Source organism: Symphodus melops, assembly GCF_947650265.1.
Source record: "Symphodus melops genome assembly, chromosome: 1".
Classification (NCBI taxonomy): domain Eukaryota; kingdom Metazoa; phylum Chordata; class Actinopteri; order Labriformes; family Labridae; genus Symphodus; species Symphodus melops.
Window position 1 is genome coordinate 10,580,414 of NC_136691.1, and position 20,654 is coordinate 10,601,067.

Consider the following 20,654-nt stretch of genomic DNA (forward strand, 5'->3'; position numbering starts at 1 on the left):
ATTCTTTAGTCTCCCTGTGCTTACCGTCAGTGGAGCGAGAGAACACAACTCTTAACAGGGGAACTCTTTACAGGTAGGAAAATATTGTTTCAGAACCATACTCCCCTACTCGAAAATAAATAAATCTGTAAGAAACGATGTTTGGCACATTAAACCAATAAATAGCTGTGAGAGTTTGGAGATGAGAGTTCGTTTGTGGCAATAAGTTGAGAGACTTTCAGGTTTGTGTTTGATGTGTGCACAAACATTTTCATACAATAAAATGTGTGGGTAAAATACACAACATCATCCCTCAGCACACAGTTATATGAATATCTGTGATGGCAAAGAACTTCTTTTATTTTTTTGTTGCAGTTTTTAAAGAGTTCAGGTGACAGCACCATCTCAAAGAGACCACAAACCTCTGTGTGAATGTACCTGTCTGTGTGTGTGTGTGTGTGTGTGTGTGTGTGTGTGCGAGATATTCGGATGATGTAGGGTCTCAGACTGCATTAGTGTTGTTGGCGGAAAATGCATGCAGGTTGCCCAGCTGACTTAGACCGCTCTGGATGTGTGCCACGTGGATCTCCACATTATTCTGGAAGCAACTGTGAAAAAAACAGACGAGACGACGGTAAAAGAAATGCGTGATTAAAGACTAAGACGATCACTAAATGGAGGTTTGACAAGGATGTGTTGTGTGCCAAACGTTTGGATAGAAACACGGAAAAACTTTTTACCTGAGGTTGGAGGGATCAATCGATGCCTTGATATCATTAAGGGAGTCTGTCAGAGATTTAAACTCAAAAGAATTCAAGTCTCCGCCATCTGCCAAACACTGAAGCAAGAACACAAACAATAAATTATATTTTTTATCTAAGTGCATAAATGAGTTGATGAAGAAGTTCACAGCACACATACATAAACATGCATGGTAAAAAGATTTGAACTTGTATGGTGCTTTTCTAGTATTCAGACTACTCAAAAGGACTTTTACACTATCCGACAAAGCGATCCATTCACACACACTGACGGCAGAGGCTGCTATGTAATGTATCCATCCCATTCATACACATCCAGACGCTGCAGATGAAGCAGTGGGAGCAACTTGAGGGTTAAGCGCTTGCCCAAGGACCGGTCCCTCAACTTCCCAGTTGAGAGACAACTGACTCTAGCCCTGAACTACAGCTGCCCCTTGTACCTAAACGTAGTAACACCCTGGTGGCTCCTCCCTGTTCTTCATTCACATATCCTCTACCTTGATCTGTAGCAGCAGAGCGGTGAGACGGGATATGAGGTGTGTCAGGCCGGGGTTTGAGACATTCTGCTGTCCGTCCTTCAGTGAGCTGTTCATCTGCACCATCTGCTGGGCCTCGTCTTCACAGCGCCGCCGCAGCTCTGTGGGATGGTCGACTGGAACCATGCCCTGATCGGGAGCAAGCTGGGCAGAGACACGGATGAGTTCGATTTTGATGCTTGCCGAAAAGAATAAAAGGGCCACTGAACTGATGTCGACGTCTAACTTTGTCTTAGAATTCTGAGACAAAAAGTGATCAGTCAGTGGCCCCTAATCCTCTTTATAGATGCTGGAAAATGTTGGAACAGGTCATAAAAAGCTCCATGTTGGTGTAAGAATGTTACTGGAGTGAATCAGTTGACTAACCTCACAGCAGAACTGCTGAACTTCATGAAGCACTTTGTTGAGATCCTTATTGAGCTGTTCGAGCTCAAGCACTGTGGTGGCATATCGTTTCTGAAAGTCTAGGTCGATGGGCATCGAATAAGCCTTCTGAAAACCAAAAAACAATCACAGTTTCAACTGACTGTTTGTTATGTGCGTCTCATGTACATGAATCATTTTGAATGTACTGTACCATTTTTTCAGCCTCTGTGTTCATTTCTTTCAAGTGCTTGATGTGCTCTTTCTTTATCATGAGGATCTTGGACAACCTTGTCTAGTCATTCAAAAAATACAGATGAGTTAGGGAAATCCTAGGATATCCTCAGATATTTTATTTTTTTATTTAACAGGAAGTTCATTTACCACTTGGACAAGGAATTTAACAGGAAATCCTCCCAGAGTATCTCCCTCAGCTCCGGGCAGTTTGTTCCTCCATGGTGACTGGTTTATGAGAGGGTCATTGTCCTGTCAGATAAAAAAATGATATTGATAAAGAGTAACAAAAAAAGTAGTTTGTTTTGTTTTTGCATATGCTGTTATGTGACCACTATATTAAAACATTGATTTTATCATTTGTTTTCTTAAAAATGAAAGCGTTAACTAATTCAAGGAGAGAAATTAAACCTCTGTTCTTCATCCGGTTAAATGATGACTGTGATGACTCGATTCAACATTCTAATCCAACAACTGAATATCAGAACTTCAGATACTTTTAATATGCATTATTTACAAACTCCCTGTGCTAGAAAAGCTCAACAGAACGCTTTCTGAGTCAGCAGCTGCTTTCCCCAAAGTAGCTTCACTTTCAAATAAATCCTAAACCTCTGGGATGACGCAGCATATTCCATTCATGTCTAAAGTACCATGAGCACAGGAGTGGTAGCGGATGGATAAGGCCCTCTGGGCGGAGTCGTGAGGTTCTGCATGTAGCGGGATGCTCGATGCTTCTGGGCAAAGGCTGTAATAGGCATGGTCTCATTGGGCTCATTGCTCTGGAAAACAATCACAATCACAATCACATGTGAAAAAAAAATATATATATATATCTTCAAACTGCTTTGTACAGATATAGCACATCTATGACTTATTCCAGTTTTACAGGGTGCATTTCAGTGAGTGTAAACGTTCTAGCAATAGTCAATAGTCTGCGCACAGACTCCTCTGCAGTTCTTACCAGAACTTCGTAGTCAGGCACAGTGTGAGTTCCCAAGCCACTGCGGTCAAAGGTTACACGATATGTTGCAGCGCTGGTATCCACTGCATCGATCTGCCCGGTGAACAAGCCATCATGGACACCTCGGAGTCGAGCTAATGAACAAATACAGAAAAATAATAATAAATAAATTAATCCGTTTGCGTTGGGATATCCTTACTTGCCCCAATGTGTGAAGAATTTTTTTTAATGGTTCTTTTCGTTTCCTTCATAGTCGTGAAAATGTTTGATCAACGCTCCAGCACATTTTACTACTGGTTGTCTGTAATGAAAGACACCAACCATCTTGTATATCAGGTAAACTAGCTGTAGTGTGTGTACATTTCCGACACCTTACCAGTGACTTTGGTTCCTATGATGAGTGGCAGGGGGATTTCATCTGGAAGGTCTTTGCAGTTTGACACGTCAGACAGTTTTCTTTGCTGCAGCAGACGCATCTTCTGCCTTTTCTGTCTCAGCGCTGTCCGCTCCTCGTCAAAGAACGCAGACGAACACCTGGATGGGACAAGTTACAGCGCTTAGTGATCATATCTTTAAAGAAAAAAAACATCACGCACTTAAATGTTAGACCAACATAATGAAGGAAAAGCTTTTAGACGGCAGCATACCGTCTGGGTTTCCCCATCAGTCTCCTGATTGTTCCCCATTCTACCCGCGTTAACTTCCTTGTTTTCAGGTTGGGGAAAGACTCCTTTAGACACAGGCAGAATTCATTGTCCCCCTCAAAGAGAGGTCTGAAAAAGAAATGGATTTATCAGAGGGAAACCCACAACATGGTTCAAACTTCAAATGTTCTGCTTTGTAAAGATCGGGTAAAGTTGCCACTCTTCTACAGCTGGCCCTTCAAATCCTGTTCTGTTATTACACATGCTAAACATTTTAACACTTAAAAACATTCCTCTTTTTTTTCCTTTCAAAATTCATTGTTTTCTGAAGAAAGTGAAAGGGAGACTTTACTTGTCGATATTGGAATAGAACCATTCGTAGATGCACCATTTGTGAGCTTTTGGTAGTTTAAGGAGATTTCTCAATCTCAGCCCTATTTTCTGGGATGCCTTCTTATCCGGTGTCACCACATTTGAAAATTTCTGCAAGAAAAAAAAAACAAAAAATAAATAAATTGAAAAACAGTCATTCCTGATGGAAGTATTGTACATATAAATGTTTGCTGAACTGTATCAAATGAAACAAAAACTAGAAATGCATTTAATGGTGATAGCAGACACAATCTCATTCATCCTTCAGCTACAGAGCAGGCTGAAGAATGAAACATGTCATTTCCCAAAAAGTTTCCCTCAGAGACATTAGTAACTACTTCATTCTCACAAGGCTTTCTAAGTTTTAACCTCTTGCTTTGCCCCTCTGGCTTAACAAATAATCAGCAGCTCGAGCTCTTCTCAATACCACAATCTGCTACTTTTATCTCACAACGTAGCAGCACAGTTGTTTTTGGATACACCCTGCATGTATTTCTCTTTTAAAAGCTCCAGTAAATTCAATAAGAAAAAACCAAAAAAAAAAAACATTGCCTCACATTAGAAGCTTACTACGGGCATTGATTGTCCACTTCTAGTTGATTAAAAACTAGAGTTGTTAGCTAAAAAGGCATTAATCACATCTGCTGGTGGCCATGCTCGAAATGCACTCTCCGCCTTACTTTCGGTCGACTGAACGACAGGTTGAGCTCTGGAGTGGGTCAGAAGCCTCCTGACAAACCACTATGACGTGCCCGCTTGTCAGTTAGGTCCTCTACTCACCTTTTGTTAAGAACGCTTTTCTTCATACAATCAAAAATGATTAGTTATCAAAAAACTCATCTCCCATACACCTTTCTGGACTAACCAGACCATATAGTTTTTTTTTTTTTTTTCAACCAGGCTGTAAGCATGTTGATTTCTGCTGAAAGACTGTTTTTTTTTTTTTTTTTTTTTTTTTTTAAATGGGTGTGTATGTGACTTCCGGTGCTTCTGAATCCAGCATCAGGCTGGATTTTGCACTTTAGCATTAGCTCCATTTTTCTAACACGAGGAGATGCAGCCTGTTTAGAACCTTTGGTCTAAAAATTTCTTAATTTTCTTTTTAAAAGTAACGTACTCTTAGCTTAACTCAATTGTATATCAAACATGATTAAATCATTGCATTAATGATGATCAAACATTGGATTTCTCCAATCATTTCTAAAATAATAAAAACGACCCTAGTTTTCACCTGCGGTGTGGTGGAGACCCTCTGGCTCCTCCGAGGGGACCTGGAAGGGAGACGCTGCTGGGGTTGCTCATCCTCCTCCCGAAACAAGCGGCTTCTCTTTGAGCTCCGCGTGGGCTGCAAGGACAAAATAGGAAAGGTTGGTGGGGGGGGAGAGAGAAATCAGACCAATTGCAGGTGAACTTCATGGTCTTTTTTAAAACTTGTAATGCTGTTAGAAGGGAGCTTTGTTCGTGTCGCTCTTACCGTGTCCATAGTGAGGGAGGACTGCCTGCCCCGGGTGTTGTGAGCTCTTGGGAAGTTGTTCTTTTCATTCAGAGTGTTGGACAAACTCCCCTCTGTAAAAACAAAACAAAACATACTTCTTTAGAACTGTGTAAGGACACCTAGTAAACAAATACTTAAAACGGCATTCAAATGAATTTTCTAGAGACTGGGATTAGAAAGGATTCATTGTTTACATTTTATCTAAAATGTAACATATGGTGTTGCATGGAACTGTACGCGTATTGATAAAGTGTGTAAGGCCACTCAATCAATAACGTAAGATTCCAGAACACCTCCGATCAGAAAAAGCCTAAAAGCCAGGGAACAGACAGCAGACAAGACAAAAATCTGAAACAGGATCCTCTTCAATTGCAGAGTGATTTTGGGCAAGGAATTGTGACTTCCCGTATCCAGTCATAGATGTAATTGCCAGGAACAAATGTACAGAAAGATTATACAGCTAAAAAAATACTGCCCACATACCTTTTAGACTGACAAGTGCCTCTGCAGAGGAGCCTGGGGAAGAAGACACATTTGACATCAACCAACAGTAACACTATACAGGCAGCAAAAACATGTTTTAATACTGAAAATCTTAAACAGGTAAAAGAAAATGATATTCTGATTATGAGTATTTAATTCATTTAGTAGAATCAAAGAAACAGCCTGTAAATGATCCACGCCTATAACCGTGTCCTTTAAACCTTGTCAGTAGCCTGGTAGGTTGAGTGAAGTTGGACAGTTAGGCCTTAACCCCCAAACTGAGCTGTCAAACACGGACATAACAACACCTGTATTTAACAAAATGATCATTCCTGTGTCACGACATGGACATAACCTACATTCATATCGGACTGTTGTAGGTGTTTTGGTTGACACACAAATCGTTTTACTGTCACATTTACATGAATCCAAACGCGTTACCATGTAAACAAGCGCTAACGGACGTTAACGTTAAAAAACGTATCAAGGAAAAGTGACACGAAACAAAAACTGAGTGAAACAGGGAGCTAACACAATCAGCCAACGTTTCTATTATGACCATTCAGACTTTGTGGCAGTTCTTTTGTTGTTACTGCTTGCGTTATGAGGCTAACAGACGTTAGCACACCGCTAAGCTAACGTTATTTGTTTACCCAGTTTGGCTAAAAGTAAGTTGCTCAACTCCAACATTAGCCATGGTTAGCCTCTCGTGCTAACAAGCGTTAGCTCACTGGCACAGACCGGTATCTCCTTCACGTCCAATAATCACTTCATTAACTCCTAAACGTGTGGAGCTAGCTGCACGTACAGTTGAAACAGTTCACAAGAAATATTGTTTTTCCTACAAAGGAGTGGCTGTGTGTTTACATAAAAAAAAAAAAAACTCCTTGGATTTTTTGTTGTTACTCACTCTCGTCTAACAGCTGGTCCATCTCCGCCATCTTGAATTAGCCGCGCCGCTTTTTCAAAGACCTTGTCAAAATGCATTCTGGGTCGGGACGCTATCTGGAGGGCGATTTGAGAAATTAAAACATCGGTATAACTTATCAAAAATCGTTTTTTAATGTAGACGTGAACACACACTTATGTCCTCTCAATATGAATCCAACTCAACGTTCAAATTGTTGAGGAAAATGCTCAAAAACCTGTTTACAAGTCATTTGTGAATCAAGCGAGTGTGCCCGTTGTTTCAAACACCCCCATACTGATCAAATGTTTTTTACTCATTGTAAGTGGAGAGGTCATTCAATATCGAGTACATGTTTTTAAATCTTTTGAATGAGCACCTGAAACATGTATCTGACTATTTTCGAAATAAAGCTAAAAAAAAAAGAGATTTCCATTGGCAGATGGTTTTCTCATCGTCAAATTAAACAAATAACGGATAATATTGAGAGCTTCTTGGAATCAAAACCTGACCTGCGACTAGCCCAAAGTAATACATGTCATCTAATTTCGATACATGTTCATATACCGGTATGATCCTACAGTGAAAATATCTAAACTGAAAATAGATGGATCATTAATTAAAAAAACAACACAAAAACAAATGCATGATATTTCAGAACTTTCAATGTTTTATTATCAGGTAAGCAAGAAAAAACACTAAGAAAAAGTGTACCACAGACCATGGCAGTTGCTTTCTTTTACGGAGTACTTTGCATAAACACACATTGCTATCTTTTCCATTGTCTGCAAGGAAGACAGTTTTTTTTTTATGACAAACGAAAACAAATATATACATGTCAAACCTTGTACAGTATCTTTGAAACATAAGTCTATAAAATGTTCATTTAAGCAGCTATTTCACTGAGAAACCCCTTGCAAGATGCAAACACAGGTATGTGTCTTCAGATTGGTTGTTTAAAACTCTTACATTTGTGTTGCTATGCTGTTAACTACACGTTTAATATGACGATAACCACGTGAGACAGAACACAACTAACTTTTTCTGATGTTTAAACTAAACCCAACTCTATGTGGTATGCACCATGCTTTCACCACCACTGAACTGCTTTATGAGCATCTCTGGAATAGGTATTTAAGTACCTAATGTGTTACTAAGAAAGGCTGCCAGCTAGTTAACCTGATGAAAAAGCAATAAAGTGACTAGAGATTTCCAATGACCACTGTGAGACGTGGGGAAGCATCGCTCCTTTTCCAAACACCTTGTGTTGCAGAGAATGAAGCCCAGGTGTTTGCAGGCAGCTCTGGTCTTTGATTTCAGTGATGAAGGCTTAGGAAATGGCCCTCTCACCACAGGGACGTCTGGTAGTTAAACTTGATCTTCAGGAGATACTTCATGTTTATCTGCGCTACATCATACACAATGTATCTGGAGGAGTAACAGTTAAGGGCATTAACTTTCATTATCGAAACACAATGACTAACACAGTTGAAAAAGGAGGAACATACATTAAGTACAGCCATCAGATATTACAAAAAGAGACTATTTAATGTAAGAGATCTAGAATTGATGCCACATTTGAATACTTTTTAAATGAGAAACACCAAACCGTTTAAACACCAGATTGTCTTACTGTAATCACTGTGTTGTTGATACTAACAATCTAAATCAGTGATGTGTGTGTGCAAATGCCACAAAGGCTAATTTAAGTGTGTGAACCAGACCTGGTGCTTCAGAGTGATCTATATTCTGATGGGAAATGTACAAAATAACTTTTCTCGCAATAAAATATAAGTACTAAGAATTTGTTCCTTATAAGCCAACAGCCATGCAATCTTTTAATAACTAGGGCGCCAACTTTGATCTAAAATCAGAAAAAATCCCCAACTGCAAAAAAGTGAAAACAAAGGTATTTCAATAATTGTCAAATATAAAATGTAGAGATTTAAAAATGTGGCCTCAATGATCCGAGTCATGAGCCAGGTGGTCAGTGTAAAAGGATACTCGTTGTACAGTAGACTGGTGTCGTCAATGTTAGTGTGGGCTCCTTTTCCAAGAGGCACTTGCACCCCATCTAAAGTGACAGAGGCACTGGGATCAGGAGCAGTCCTACCCACACCTGCAAGATAGAAGGAAGATATTTAATGACACTTTGAAGCAGGACACTACGAAATCTTTTTTGTCTCCTTTTTTTTCTTTAATAAACAAAGGGCACTTGAGTTTCCAAATGCCCCACCACATTGATGAGTAAGTAATTAAATTAAGAAAACATTCAAATACTTCCCCTACAATCTGTAAATTAAATGATTGTGATTGTTTATAAATGGGTGTCAGCAGACCCGGCTACAGTGTCTACCAGTTAGCCCTAAGTTACTGTGTTTAAGACGCATAATGTGACCGCTATAACTTTATGGAATAAAAAGCAATATGAAAAAGAAAAGAACGGTCAAAATATGTTTTTCTCACCTTTAACACTGTGCTTGCCCTTGGGTAATTTTGTGATGTGGGAGGCTTTCTTCAGTTCATGCCTGCATTCGAATAAGGAAGAAACGTTGATGTCATCATGAATCACTGAAGTTTATCAAACGGGTTACGTATGACCTTTCATTTGAATGTACTGCCTGTTACTTACATGTTGCCGAGGGCAACCTCAGCCAGCAGCAAGAGGCCGACGGGGTCCGACTGCGAGGTGTGACAGTAGTTTGCACTCTTGGACACCATGTCGGCAAAGTACACACCTTTTCCAAACATGTAACCGGTCTAAAGGAAACCGAGCAGAAAAGCAACGGAAAGGGAATAAAAATGAGAGAGAACATCGATGATAATTATAGAATATACTGAAGTCAGGATGAACAGGGCTCAGTTAGAGGTTCCCAACAATTATAACAACAGCACTCACCACTGGCGCCTCTGGAGGGGCAATGCGCAGACCCTGAGACAAGATACCGGCGTAGTTTGTGGTGCGAGAGCCGTGCCACAACAGCTGGCGATTGTGTAGCTCCTCGAAGGGACGATAACGCTGATGCTCTCCCTCTCTGACAATTTTAAAGATCTAAAAGATAGGGGAAGTCACAGTTAGATGGTAATTCGTGCTAGAATTATACAAGAACGTCTATGAAGTCTGTGACAAAGACGCATCGGGGAAAAAAAAAAAAAAAAAAAAAAAAGACTTACTTCTTGCACTTCCAGAGTGTAAGTGTTGTGTGTAGCAGCGTGGGTGTTCTTAACATATTGAATAATGATCTCAGCCTCGCGAGTACTCTTGTCAACAACCTGTATAAAAAATTTAAAAAAATTATATCACACTAGAAAGAGAACAAATCTTTGCCCCCATATATCCCGGTAGAAACACAGTTACACTCCTCACCTCAATCTTGGTTTTGAGTTTCTCGTAGTTGATGTCGATGGGATCTCTCTCGTTGTCCTGGGCTCCTCCTCTCAGCAGGCTGTACGCCACTTCAATGTCCAACAGGTTGTCCAACATCTGAACTTTAGCCTAAACAGATGTATGTGGATGTCATGATATTAATTAAAGGATAAGGATAATCTTTATTGATCCACCAATGGGGGAAATTTGGGTGTCACATCAGCTCCAAAAAACAGTAAAAACAGGAAATATAAATAGCAAAAAAGAAAAAAAATGGTTATGAGCAAGTTTACATTGATTAAATAAAGGGAATAAAGAAAATAAAAAATGAAATAAAGAATTTTAAAAAATCATCTTTTTTTTTCTTTACCTGAATATAATCCAGGTTGTTGAGCAGTGGAGGTTTCTTCATTCCAAAGTCGTGAGGTATCAGGGTGTAAAATCGATTGGAGAGATCCAGTATCTGGGACTCAGGCAGACTATCTGATACAGCCTTTGATTAAAAAAAGAACAAGAAAGAGTGACTCATAAAAACATGGACTGGTCAAAGGAGAAGGGAAACTATAAATATGTAGCTGAACCTTTGCACAGAAGTAGTAAGAAAACAGATTCTTCACAATATGGATTCTAACTGAATTAAACGGAACAAATGAAATGAGCAGAATATTTTTTTTTCTTTTGAACTCGAGTGCGTCAGAGTCTTTAAAGAAGGGAACCCCGGGGTGAGGTGAATCAGAGGGACTGTAGGTTACTGACCTGCTGGACTTCAGTGAGGAGAGAGTAGGCACTCTGGATCTGCCTCTTACTCAGTTTCCCAAGAGGCATTTTCTGGAGGTCAATCTGAGGACAGGAGAGGAAAGAGAGTACGAGGGATGACGTTGGGATGACAGAAACAATAACTTATCCACGACACTGAAGTAGTTCGAGAGCACAAATGCAAACAGACAGAACAGATTTCTTTTTTCTGGCAAACAATGCCGTTTGTTTCATGAAAGCACACACATCCCTGAGAAGAAATGCTATTTAAACACTGAGACAGCTCACAGCTGACAGTAAAGACAATTCTGCTTTGTTCTTTTTAACTTTGTCCAAAGTCAGAATTTTCAGCAAGTAACTGAGTACATCAGATGAGGGATTCTAATTTAGTAAGGAACACTGAGACAAGTGTCGTCAGTAAAGACTGACATCTTTGATTAGGTTCAAGTTAAAGGACAAAGATGTTGCCGGGTGCAGATTGTAAATATGTCCTACCTCAAACTCCACCATGGCCTTTTTCATGCTCTCCACATCAAAGATGTTCTTGATCAGCTCCTGGACAGGTTTCGCCAGTTTCGACTTCGTGCCCGCGCTGGCCGTCAGCCTCTTCACCGCTTCCTCATCCTACCCGAGAAATGTTCCAAAACGGTGAATCAGAATATTCGCTGTAATCTCGCTTCTTTGTGTTTGTGGCTTGTGTATACCTGTCCGTAGTCGATCTCCAAGGGGTAGAACTTGTTCGGATATTTGGTGAAGTTGGAGCAGCCCCACTCGTTGCCGGTCTTCTCTTTGTAGACACTCAGGAAGTTGTCCAGAGCCGAGTTTTTGTCGTGAAACTTGTCCAGTTTGTTGCCTCCGATGGTGGTGCCCACTCTGCCCCACGACCTGAACACCCAGTACCTACACACACAAAGAGAGAGAGAGATACTGGAGTTAGAGGATTTGTTCTGATTTAGTCTTTAATGAATATGGAGGGAAAAGAAAGCGTTAAAGAGTAGATAATGTTTGTATATCTATCTATCTATCTATCTATCTATCTATCTATCTATCAATCATATACCTTTAAATAACATTAACACTGAAGACCAGATGGAGTGAAATGTTTTTGTACAGCAAAACCAACCGTTTCTGGACGTCATCCTCCAGCAGTTGCAGTTTATAGTAGGAGTTGGTTCCTCTGACAATGTCCACAAGACCCAGCGTAGCGCTGTACATCTTCCCGCTCTGCTCCAGGACATGAGCGCTGTTCTCCAGACCTAAAGAAGATCAAGGACATGAAGCAAGGTCGGAAGACATCAATTAAAGTCGAAGGGAAGGAGAGAGAGAAAAAAAAAAAAAAAAAGCAGGACACTCATCACTACCTGAATCTGGATCCACAGCAGCTCCTCCTTTGACTGTGAGTTTCATCGTCTTAGTTTTGGTTCCACCTGTAACAGAGCAGATGCAGTGATTTATTATCATACGCAGTTCCTGTTATAACAGAAAGCCTTAAATCTGTTAAAAAGAAGCAGCGAAGCATCTCTCACCTTCCTCCTCCTTCACCCGGCCTGTGCTCTTCGTGGCCAGCGCTCCGGACTTGGAGGCCACAGATGGAGCCGGAGCCTCCACTTTGACCTCCGCTCCCCAGGGTGAGATGGCGTGCAGGGAGACCAGCTCCTGGAGGACTTTACCTGACGACTTGACGTCTGTGAGGAAATCCTCGGAGACCACCCGCACGCCGGCGTCCCGAGCTTCCTCCATCTTCTTACTCATCTTCTCCACCTCCTCTGTTGAAGTAGACGCGTGATGAAGAACGCACTCGCACTTTTATAGCCTTTACAAAAAGGATCGGAAGGATTTGATTGGTGACTCACTCTTCGTGCTGAGGCACAGAGAGGCCTTATTGGCTGTGCTTGTCATTTTGCCTCCCAGCTCCTCCACAGCTGCCTTCAGATCATCTTTGTTTTTGGACAGCTTCCCCACCGACAACAGTTTCATACCAGTGAGAGGTTTGTCTGTGGGACAACATTTTTTCCAAGTTAAAATGGGTTTTTTATTTTCAACTTTTTTTTGACAGTGCTCGTGTATGGGAGTATGGTTTTGTTTTTCTCCTCTGACCTGCAGGTGCTCCCTCTGGCAGCTCCATCGGGGCACTGGACGCACTCGCCAGGGGTTCTGCTTTGGCTGCGCCGACGGTTTGGGCGGGAGTCTCCTTCGGGTAAACTCGATCCTGTCGCTTGAATTTGAACTTTTTCAAGAAAGGAAGCTCGTGGAATTCCTGAAACCACAGTGTTCAAGTAGTAAACAAGGTGATTTGCTTTAACTCAGCTACTACAGACATCTATTTACAGTGACCTGCACATGGGTTGTGAGTCAGCGTGGATTTTTAAACTATAAATAACCACAAAAAAAAACTAAATAAAAGTCATGCTGGAATGAGGTGGCCTACCTTGGGTGTGACCCAGTCTCTGCGTAAAGGTGTTGCCGTTTTGAAAACACACTTTGTCCAGGCTGAAATATCTCCAGTGCAGTAATAAGCATCGCCCTTGAACACCAGCTGGCCCTGGCACTCCTTACAGGCCTCCAGAGCGCCGAAAGCCATGCCGTCTGCCAGGGAGTCCACCACCTGTCCACCAAATAATCACACGCTGATCGTCAATCTTCCTACCTTGGAGATAAAGCCGGTAATTCTGAAGCTCCTTCTCATGCTCGTACGACTCAGATGAGAGTCGCTTTACACCAAAGCATCTTCTGAATGAACATAGAAACACAGCTACAGCAGCATAATATGGGAAACACGCTAACGTAAAGTTTAGGTGTCGTTTCTCATGTTAACTTTCTTTCAAATATTCCAAAACGGTACCGTACTGTTCCTACTAAACTAATTAAAAGTGGGTACACGATCTCTGACATTTACACATTTGGATGAGTCATTAGTCGTTCTTACGTTGGACTCTCCGGAGGGAACATCCTGGCTGTTTGCAATCAGCAGCTCCTTCATGTCGTTTATTGAACAGAACTTCTTCAGTTTGTCCTTAAGTCCCCAAATCAGTTGACTCTGGTTCTGCACACACACACACACACACACACACACACACACACACACACACACACACACACACACACACACACACACACACACACACACACACACACACACACACACACACACACACACACACACACACACACACACACACACACACACACACACACACACACACACACACACACACACACACACAAAGACAGGGCAGCTGGTGAAGATTTGTTATTGATCCAACATAACGTCAGGTTTTGTCTCTCTCTCTTTTTTTTTTTAATAAATGTGGTTGACTCCAGAAAAGAAGTGAATGAAGGAAAAAAAAATGAAAGAAGAACCTTCAACTGCTCCTCCAGCTTCTTCTTCTCCTCATCTTCTTCCTTCTTCTGCTTCTTTGACACTCCGTCCATCTCATCAGCTTTTCGCTTTCTGCCAGAGCAAACACACGTTTCAAACACTCTTCTTCCCAGAGGCGCCGCATGCCAACAAGCAAGGGCAGGAAACTGTTTGTGGGGCCCCGCAGGCCAGCAGGGGGCCACAAGCAGTGACAAACTTGAAACCACACAATTCCCTCAAAATGTGCACATTTTGCAAAAGACAGGAGGAAACCTCCCTAATGGGGCCCCATCTGACAACACTGACTCTCAACGCCCTGGTAAGTGTAGCAGCATTAATGCTGTGTTGGTGGGGCCCTCAATGAATGTTTGCCTAGGGCCCCAACAGACACTAGAAGCGCCCCTGCTTCTTCCAAAGTGTTCCTGTTGTCTTAATAATGCTGTGTGAATAAAATCACAAGGGACAAAAAAAAAACTTCTTATTGAACATGTGGAACAAACAAAGCAGAGCGTGACACCTTCACTCATGAAGGGGATTCATCAGTTAATGGACACACACACAAACATGCAGCTACACGTCTGCACAGTCCCAGGTGTCAGCGCTCAGATATAATTATATAATAAAAGTATATTAATTAGCCTCCAAATGAAGCCACACACACACACAGTGTCCGTCTGGTCCTTTCTGAGGGCATAAACAGAACAACGGCGTCCCTTGTTGGACTACAGCTTACATCAACAGGGACGAAGGGAGTCATATAAAACGGTTTGCTCCAGTTTCTCACAAACAGGAGTTGACTTTTGATGTCTCACGCAGTGTCAGGCGTGTAGAATCAGGATGACAAGACCAAGGACTTCTTAAACTCTTGAGGAAAAACCTTTTAAAGGAGGGCCGTCCTGCTGTAAACCGGTGAGTAACTTTTTCTGTTTCCTCGCATTTTGTTAAATGTAGTTATAAGACAGAAGCAAACGAGCGACAAGCTTCTGGTGGACTTCTAACTTGACTCTCGTCTCCGTCTTTAAGGCGAACATGGAAGACCCCACTCCACTGCTGAACTTCTACTCTGTCCAGACTACAAACTCCTCCAGTCTTTATTCCTCTTCCCAGAACTCCTCCCCTCCCTCCCCTCCGCCCGCCGACTTGCTCATTTCCCCCAACGTTGCCTACATGGCGGCCGAGCTCGTCATCGCCGTCCTCTCTACGGTGGGAAACCTGCTGGTGTGTGCCGCCGTGGGCCTCAACCGCAAGCTACGCACGGTCACCAACTACTTCCTGGTGTCGCTTGCCGTCGCCGACATATGCGTGGGCGCCGTCGCCATCCCCTGTGCCATCCTGACCGACGTGGGCTTGCCCCGTCGCAACTTCCACCTGTGTCTGCTGATGCTGAGCGTTTTGATCATGTTCACGCAGAGCTCCATCTTCAGCTTGCTGGCGGTGGCGGTGGAGCGCTACGTTGCCATTTTGATGCCTTTCCGCTACCGAGCCTTGATGACGGGCCGCGCCGCCGCGCTGGTGATCCTCGTCACGTGGCTGCTGGCCTTTCTCATCGGGCTTGTTCCTCTGATGGGCTGGCACAAGACGCCACCTGAGTCAGGCCACTGCTTCTTTGTCTTGGTGGTAGACATGACCTACATGGTCTACTTCAACTTCTTCGCCTGTGTGCTGACGCCGCTGGTGGTCATGTTTCTCGTCTACGCGCAGATTTTCGTCACGGTGAAGCGGCAGGCGAGGCGGATAGCGTCCGAGCAAAGCGGCAGGGCGGAGGGACAAACGAGGATCCGCAGAGAGGTGAAGACGGCCGCCTCTCTTTTCTTGGTTCTCTTCCTCTTCACCGTCTGCTGGATCCCACTCCATGTCATAAACTGCTTCCTGCTGCTCTGCCCGGGCTGCCCCGTGCCTTTCGAGCTGCTGCTCTACGCCATCATCCTGTCACACGCCAACTCTGCCGTCAATCCCTTCCTGTATGCCTACACCATGACAGCGTTCAGAGACGCCTTCAAGGATATATTCCTTTGCTGCAGGCGCACAGGGAGGCTTCATGCGTAGCCGTCAGTGATGACAGAGAGGAAGCTAGGTGCCAAAAACCCCTCCACCGCACCTGACCAAGATTTCTCTTCTGAAGATTAATAGTGGACAACCTGTAAAAAAACAAAACAGAAGATCAGCCCTTCTCCATCCGTCTCACCCTTCAGTTTTGACTGCCGGGAGTCTCTTCTTCAGCTCCTCCTTGTCTTCAGCACGCAGCACATTGAAGCCCTTCAGCTGGGCGGCGCTGTATTCAGGCTTAAAAACCAGTTCTTCTCTGCGGCTCACGAAACAGGCCGTGTGGTACCAGCGGTCGATCAGACCCAGCTGAGGCTTCTCGGAGTCCACTGTTTTCTTGGAAACGCGGATCTGGTCCTGAAAGACGATCACAGAGAAATGTGATCAAACGTTCTCAAATGTGTGGTTTTTGACAATAATTGACGGCGTTCACTGGGTTTTTTTCAGCCGTAAAAAAACGTCAAGAGGCAGCTTTTTACCTTTTCAATTTTCTGCTCGCAGCCTTTGCACGTGCTGCGGTTTGACTTTGCGTATTCAACTGCAAAGTCATTCAGTGTCTTCTCTCCTTTAGCTCCACCCTTCGGGTCCCCCTTTCCTACAAGAAGTGAAAACATCTTTAGTAGAGAAAGTCCTTCAAAAAAAAAGACAAAAAGATTTGTGAATGTAAAGATGTTTTATAAAACAACGTATGGTCACCAGGAAACAAATCTTCTGTGTGATAAAGTACGGCAAGGGATTTATTTTCTATCAACCTGTTGATCTTTACACTGGTTAAAAAACATATAATGGTTTTTTATTGGCTTCATTTATCTGTCCAGCTTTCTGACAAGAGAAATAGTTCCCCAGCACCACTGTCAAAAAGGCCGTTGTTAGAAACTGTGGGTTTTAGCTCCTTAAATATGTACAGGATGTGTGTGTGTGTGTGTGTGTGTGTGTGTGTGTGTGTGTGTGGAGATATTGTATTTTAATAATCCTTTATCATGCAAGTAAAATGTGACTGAGTCGAGTATTGACCTCCTGTCGCTCCTCCGCTCTCAATGGCCTTTTTGACCTTCTCCTGGTCGTCCCAGCGGAGGTCAGAGTACCCGGCTATATCTCCAGTGGACTGAGCTGCAGCTCGCTGCCAGAAGCAGGAGAAGTGGTGCCAGTGAGGGACCTTCCCGTCAAACATGGGGGACTGAGGAGGACGAAGACGCAAGAGTCAACAAGTGCTATTTGTACAGTGAATTGAGTTGTGTGTTTGCAGAGTGTAATATAATATTAAAGAGGCAGCAGGGTCAGGATATCTGTTATATCGACAGAAGTGTATCGCAATTAGAACAGGCTGATTTTCATTTAAAATCATGACAGTTCCTTCGCCATCAAACATCCTAGCTCACTACTTTTTGTCCAGTGTGTGCAGAGGAAACAACATCTGTTCTGATTTCAAATAAAATAAATTCAATGTTACATATTTATTAAAGATGTATTCATTGATTTTGGCAGACTAATCAATAGGATTACATTTGTTATACTTAAACGTAAACAAACACGTGCTGTTGTGGCACGCTTAGTAAAATGTCCTGGTAGGCAGAGAGGTGATAAATCTTTGTCCATGCTGACTGATCTTATTCAGACTGGATCAGTCTATACAAGCCTTCCAGGTAAAAGCTTACATGCAATCTGGAGCAAAAAAAAGAAAAGAAAAAAAAAGGCTGACATTCAGCAGGTTTGAGCCTATTAGTTAATGTATTCTCTGTGGGGCAGCAGACTTCACACTGTGATGGAGAAGTTGATGTATTGAATTGATTTATTTTTAGTTAATTCATTCTAAAATCTGACATTATCAACAAGAGCTGTAACTTCAAAAATGGATTTAAAAAAAGATGAGTCAATATATTTAAGTATGCATAACAGAGAAAGACGGCTCTTTGTGAAGAAGACAATGCCATCCATTTAAATGGCAGCGAGGGCCTAGCGTGACACAACTGCAAGCACATTAAACGCAACCTATTTCAATTCTCCAACAACTTGTTAAATACTCATTATATCTCTTTCATGGAGCCCATGATGATTTCTAAGACATAGATAGAAGTGTGGTGTAAAGCTAGCTTGCAGGATCTGTGTTACCTGCACCATGATGGCCATCCTCAGCGAGTCTTTAGCGATGTTTTCTTTGCATTTCTTGCACGACGCGCGGCCGCTCTTTGCATATTCCGCTTTGTACAGCTTGTCCTCTTGCGAGTCTGCCATAATTATTTAATACCTCTGCTAAATAAAAACGAGCTGACTGTGAGGCGAACTTTCTGGACGGAAGAGAGCCACAACAATCAGTGCTCACGAGCAGAGAGAGAGTCGATGCCCGCGTGCCTGCTGCAAGACGACAGAACGAACAAGCGAAGAGCTCTCACTCTGTCAACGTTTCTTGAAACCAAAACCGTGACGCTGAGCACGAGAAGCAGTTGTATCAACAAGAAATTGGCATCAAACGTTTTAACATTTTACCTTATTTTTGCTTGCAATGGGTTTAATAAAACCAGAGTATGATTTGGAAGTCAATTGTAGTCTTCACACACTCAAGATATCCCTGCATTGTGCAGAAAAAAAGAGCAGATTGTTGCCAACTTTAACATTCAAATTTTAAATAGGTTGAATTACTTCAATGTAAGATTAGGGTTTAAAACTGTATGTCATGTATACCTTAAGAGACACATATAACTGTAAAGTGTTGGAACCCATAACAATGAAGAACATCCAAATAGAATAGATAGTCACACTTTGCAACTACGCACACCACCAGTTCATTTTAAGGATCGTAATTATTTAAGGGTGCTTCATGTCGGGTCTATAACCATTAGTAAGTATCATAGCTTTGAAACTGTTTTTAAATAATTGTATTGACATGCAATTTTGCTTCATAGAATTTTTGACAAGCCTGGACTTGACCTAAAGGACTTCAAACTACTATCCTATCTTGGCCTTTATGAATAAACAACATGAGCAGGGCAGCACAGAAAGACATTTTACGTCTCGTCTATTTTCGGCTACAACAACATCATATGTAGATTCATATTTGAGATAATTGTATGTATTAATGCATCAGGATTATTTGTTTAGCTAAGTAATTCATTCGGTGTTTGCCTCAAAGCAACACAAGTAAGAAATCTATCTATGGAGTGATGCATCTTCCCTAAAATATGATCAATGAGTCGGCTGTAAAATACCCGCGCGAGTCGCAGTCACAACTAATCGAGTGAAGAGAAATAATCCAGACTGATTGAAGTAGACTGGCACATTTTTCTTGCTTTTATGCAGTCTCTGGTTGTGTCCAGACCAGTTTAAGACATATTTAGAGTTTGAACTTGCAGTGTTTTTGCGTCCACTTGAAACACTTAAAATCTTTTTCTCCCTCTCATCCTCTCGAGCAACTATTTCACTTTTTCCACCCAGCTGTTCCTAGAAAAAAACTATTTTGTTCAAATCAAATCAAGTGACACCAGTTACATCATGTTGTCATTACTTTCTTTTATTTAAGGAAAATGGACATTCAAACTTTTTTTTGTAAAAATAAAAATAAAAAAACAATTTACACTGGAAAAATAACACATTCTTCACATAAAGATTTTACACATTTCATTTCCAATGTGCCAAACCTTTAGAAAAAACATTATTGCATGCCTATCTAATCATGTTTTAAAAATTAATCATGGGGACAATAATGAAAACTTTCAACCTTTTCATAAGTATTAGATTTTAGATAAAGTACTACATACAATTTTAAATGTCATTGTTTTTGAAAGGGTTTGTATGTGCCAGTTATTGTACAAAGTCCTGAGGATGTCTCCAGGAAAAGCTCATCAATAAAACATCAATTACAATATAAATTCAATTTGTTAAATAAGACATTCACATTATTATCAAGCCCTAGAATACTGTTTATAATTACATCATTATTATATTTTGCATTGAACCTTTCTTTTTACCAAATTGAAGCTGTTTTTATGCCAGGAAAATTTCCATTGAAAAAATGCAATCACTTTTAACATTTTAATAACTATGAACACAACCTTCTCTGTCCTTTGGTTTTAAGTGTAAAAGAAAATAGTTGACAAGGGAGACAGAAAAAGCATTACGTTAAGCGTCATAAAAATACAACTTTTGTAAGAGCGCACTGGACCAAGTGCAGCGTCATCGTCACTTTCAGATTTTTGACAACATGTTTTGGTAATCCAGAGTGACGATAACACTGACAAGTGAGCTGCCAAGACATACAATCAGCAACACACCTGTGAAAAGCATTGACAGAAAACTACAGTACAATATGACACCAAGCAGCCAGGTATTTATGAAAAAAGCCACCAAGCCTATGTAGTATGGCATAGGCTCTGTGTGAGGTTGAGCTGGTTGTTTTGAGGT

The 20,654-nt window shown here is 41.7% G+C and overlaps 3 protein-coding genes across 8 annotated transcripts; 1 reads left to right on the forward strand and 2 right to left on the reverse strand.

Annotated features, from left to right (window-relative positions):
• Positions 1-316: 316 nt before the first annotated feature.
• On the reverse strand, positions 317-7,027 carry lin9 (lin-9 DREAM MuvB core complex component). Of its 6 annotated transcripts, XM_079368605.1 has the most exons (16): positions 6,910-7,027; positions 6,739-6,833; positions 5,829-5,861; positions 5,325-5,416; positions 5,082-5,195; positions 3,831-3,961; positions 3,482-3,607; positions 3,211-3,368; positions 2,835-2,968; positions 2,524-2,652; positions 2,024-2,125; positions 1,854-1,934; positions 1,643-1,768; positions 1,238-1,420; positions 720-817; positions 317-587 (listed from the first exon to the last, which is right to left on the reverse strand). In XM_079368605.1, the coding sequence occupies exons 2-16, from the start codon at positions 6,767-6,769 to the stop codon at positions 482-484; spliced, it is 1,644 nt and encodes a 547-aa protein (XP_079224731.1). In that variant the 5' UTR covers positions 6,770-6,833; positions 6,910-7,027; the 3' UTR covers positions 317-481. The 6 variants fall into 6 exon arrangements, with proteins under 6 accessions (XP_079224731.1, XP_079224730.1, XP_079224729.1 ...); XM_079368604.1 differs by having other exon boundaries at positions 6,739-7,027; XM_079368603.1 differs by lacking the exons at positions 6,739-6,833; positions 6,910-7,027 and adding an exon at positions 6,482-6,618.
• A 355-nt stretch (positions 7,028-7,382) lies between these two features.
• On the reverse strand, positions 7,383-18,675 carry parp1 (poly (ADP-ribose) polymerase 1). The gene is made up of 23 exons (XM_079368588.1): positions 18,369-18,675; positions 17,274-17,436; positions 16,739-16,854; positions 16,402-16,616; positions 14,219-14,309; positions 13,785-13,901; positions 13,287-13,463; positions 12,956-13,115; positions 12,712-12,852; positions 12,385-12,624; positions 12,220-12,285; positions 11,982-12,114; positions 11,563-11,758; positions 11,354-11,482; positions 10,859-10,942; positions 10,473-10,595; positions 10,103-10,231; positions 9,910-10,008; positions 9,635-9,787; positions 9,368-9,495; positions 9,202-9,263; positions 8,740-8,854; positions 7,383-8,163 (listed from the first exon to the last, which is right to left on the reverse strand). Exons 1-23 carry the CDS (start codon positions 18,489-18,491, stop codon positions 8,082-8,084), a joined length of 3,042 nt encoding a protein of 1,013 aa, XP_079224714.1. The 5' UTR covers positions 18,492-18,675; the 3' UTR covers positions 7,383-8,081.
• On the forward strand, positions 14,872-16,318 carry adorb1a (adenosine receptor B1a). Its single transcript, XM_079368652.1, has one exon. The coding sequence runs from the start codon at positions 15,246-15,248 to the stop codon at positions 16,260-16,262; it is 1,017 nt and encodes a 338-aa protein (XP_079224778.1). The 5' UTR covers positions 14,872-15,245; the 3' UTR covers positions 16,263-16,318.
• Positions 18,676-20,654: the final 1,979 nt, after the last annotated feature.

Excerpts from the sequence above, each read along its gene's own strand:
- parp1 (XM_079368588.1), bottom strand. The coding sequence starts at position 18,491 with ATGGCAGACTCGCAAGAGGACAAGCTGTACAAAGCGGAATATGCAAAG. Across the intron at positions 12,853-12,955 it reads GCCAGAGGGAGCACCTGCAG|ACAAACCTCTCACTGGTATG; the intron begins GTCAGAGGAGAA and ends GTTGTCCCACAG. Across the intron at positions 9,264-9,367 it reads GAGGTTGCCCTCGGCAACAT|GCATGAACTGAAGAAAGCCT; the intron begins GTAAGTAACAGG and ends ATTCGAATGCAG.
- adorb1a (XM_079368652.1), top strand. The coding sequence starts at position 15,246 with ATGGAAGACCCCACTCCACTGCTGAACTTCTACTCTGTCCAGACTACA.
- lin9 (XM_079368602.1), bottom strand. The coding sequence starts at position 6,272 with ATGGTAACGCGTTTGGATTCATGTAAATGTGACAGTAAAACGATTTGT. Across the intron at positions 5,196-5,324 it reads CCTCCCTCACTATGGACACG|CCCACGCGGAGCTCAAAGAG; the intron begins GTAAGAGCGACA and ends TTGTCCTTGCAG. Across the intron at positions 588-719 it reads ATTGATCCCTCCAACCTCAG|TTGCTTCCAGAATAATGTGG; the intron begins GTAAAAAGTTTT and ends TTTTTTTCACAG.